This window comes from Pediculus humanus, genomic scaffold (assembly GCF_000006295.1).
Source record: "Pediculus humanus corporis 1103172108760 genomic scaffold, whole genome shotgun sequence".
In the NCBI taxonomy this organism is placed as follows: Eukaryota; Metazoa; Arthropoda; class Insecta; order Psocodea; family Pediculidae; genus Pediculus; species Pediculus humanus.
Window position 1 is genome coordinate 179 of NW_002988226.1, and position 980 is coordinate 1,158.

The 980-nt window shown below is 50.7% G+C and overlaps 1 protein-coding gene across 1 annotated transcript; it reads right to left on the minus strand.

Moving 5' to 3' along the window:
* Positions 1–566: 566 nt before the first annotated feature.
* Phum_PHUM620370 (cysteine desulfurylase, putative) lies at positions 567–824 on the minus strand (the record flags this gene model as incomplete). The annotated part of the gene is made up of 1 exon (XM_002433227.1): positions 567–824. One exon carries the CDS (start codon positions 822–824, stop codon positions 567–569), a length of 258 nt encoding a protein of 85 aa, XP_002433272.1.
* Between the last annotated feature and the right edge of the window lie 156 nt (positions 825–980).

Here is a 980-nt window from a genome sequence, read left to right on the forward strand (position 1 = left end):
TCGCGTGCCCCCCTCGCGTCCTAACTCGCGCTCTCGGGTACCCTCTCGCGTACCCCCTCGCGTACTCTCTCGCGTACCCTTTCGCGTCCTAACTCGCGCTCTCGCGTGCCCCCCCCTCGCGCTCTCGGGTACGCTCTCGCGTACCCCCTCGCGTACTCTCTCGCGTACCCTTTCGCGTCCTAACTCGCGCTCTCGCGTGCCCCCCCCTCGCGCTCTCGGGTACCCTCTCGCGTACCCCCTCGCGTCCTAACTCGCGCTCTCGCGTACTCTCTCGCGTCCTAACTCACGCTCTCGCGTACTCTCTCGCGTACCCTTTCGCGTCCTAACTCGCGCTCTCGCGTACTCTCTCGCGTACCCTTTCGCGTCCTAACTCGCGCTCTCGCGTGCCCCCCCCTCTCGCGTGCCCCCCCCTCGTGTCTTAGCTCGCGCTCTCGCGTGCCCCCCTTGCGTACTCTCTCGCGCTCCTCTCTCATTCTCTCTTCTCTCACTCACTCACACACTCTTCTTTCATTCAATCTCTTCTCTTACTCACTCACACTCTTCTCTCATTCAATCTTTTCTCTCACTCACTCACACTCTCTTCTCTCAATCTTCACTATATGTATTCTATCAAACCTCATTTCTCTAAGCCTTTGAACGTGTTTGATGCATTTTTCAGCCGTGTAATCAACTTCTTCTATGGTCGTGAACCTTCCCAAACCGAATCGTATTGATGAATGTGCTAAATCTTCATCGGCTCCGATGGCTCTTAATACGTACGATGGTTCCAATGATGCTGACGTGCATGCTGAACCGCTGGACAAAGCAACGTCTTTCATCGCCATCAACAACGATTCACCTATAAATAAAAATGTTATGTATATTATTAATAAAATTTATATTAAACTCTCATTTTTGTATTTTTTTTATTTATCTTCCTTAACGATGATGATGATAATATTAATAATAATAATGATTATTACTTACCTCGACGTAAGCAA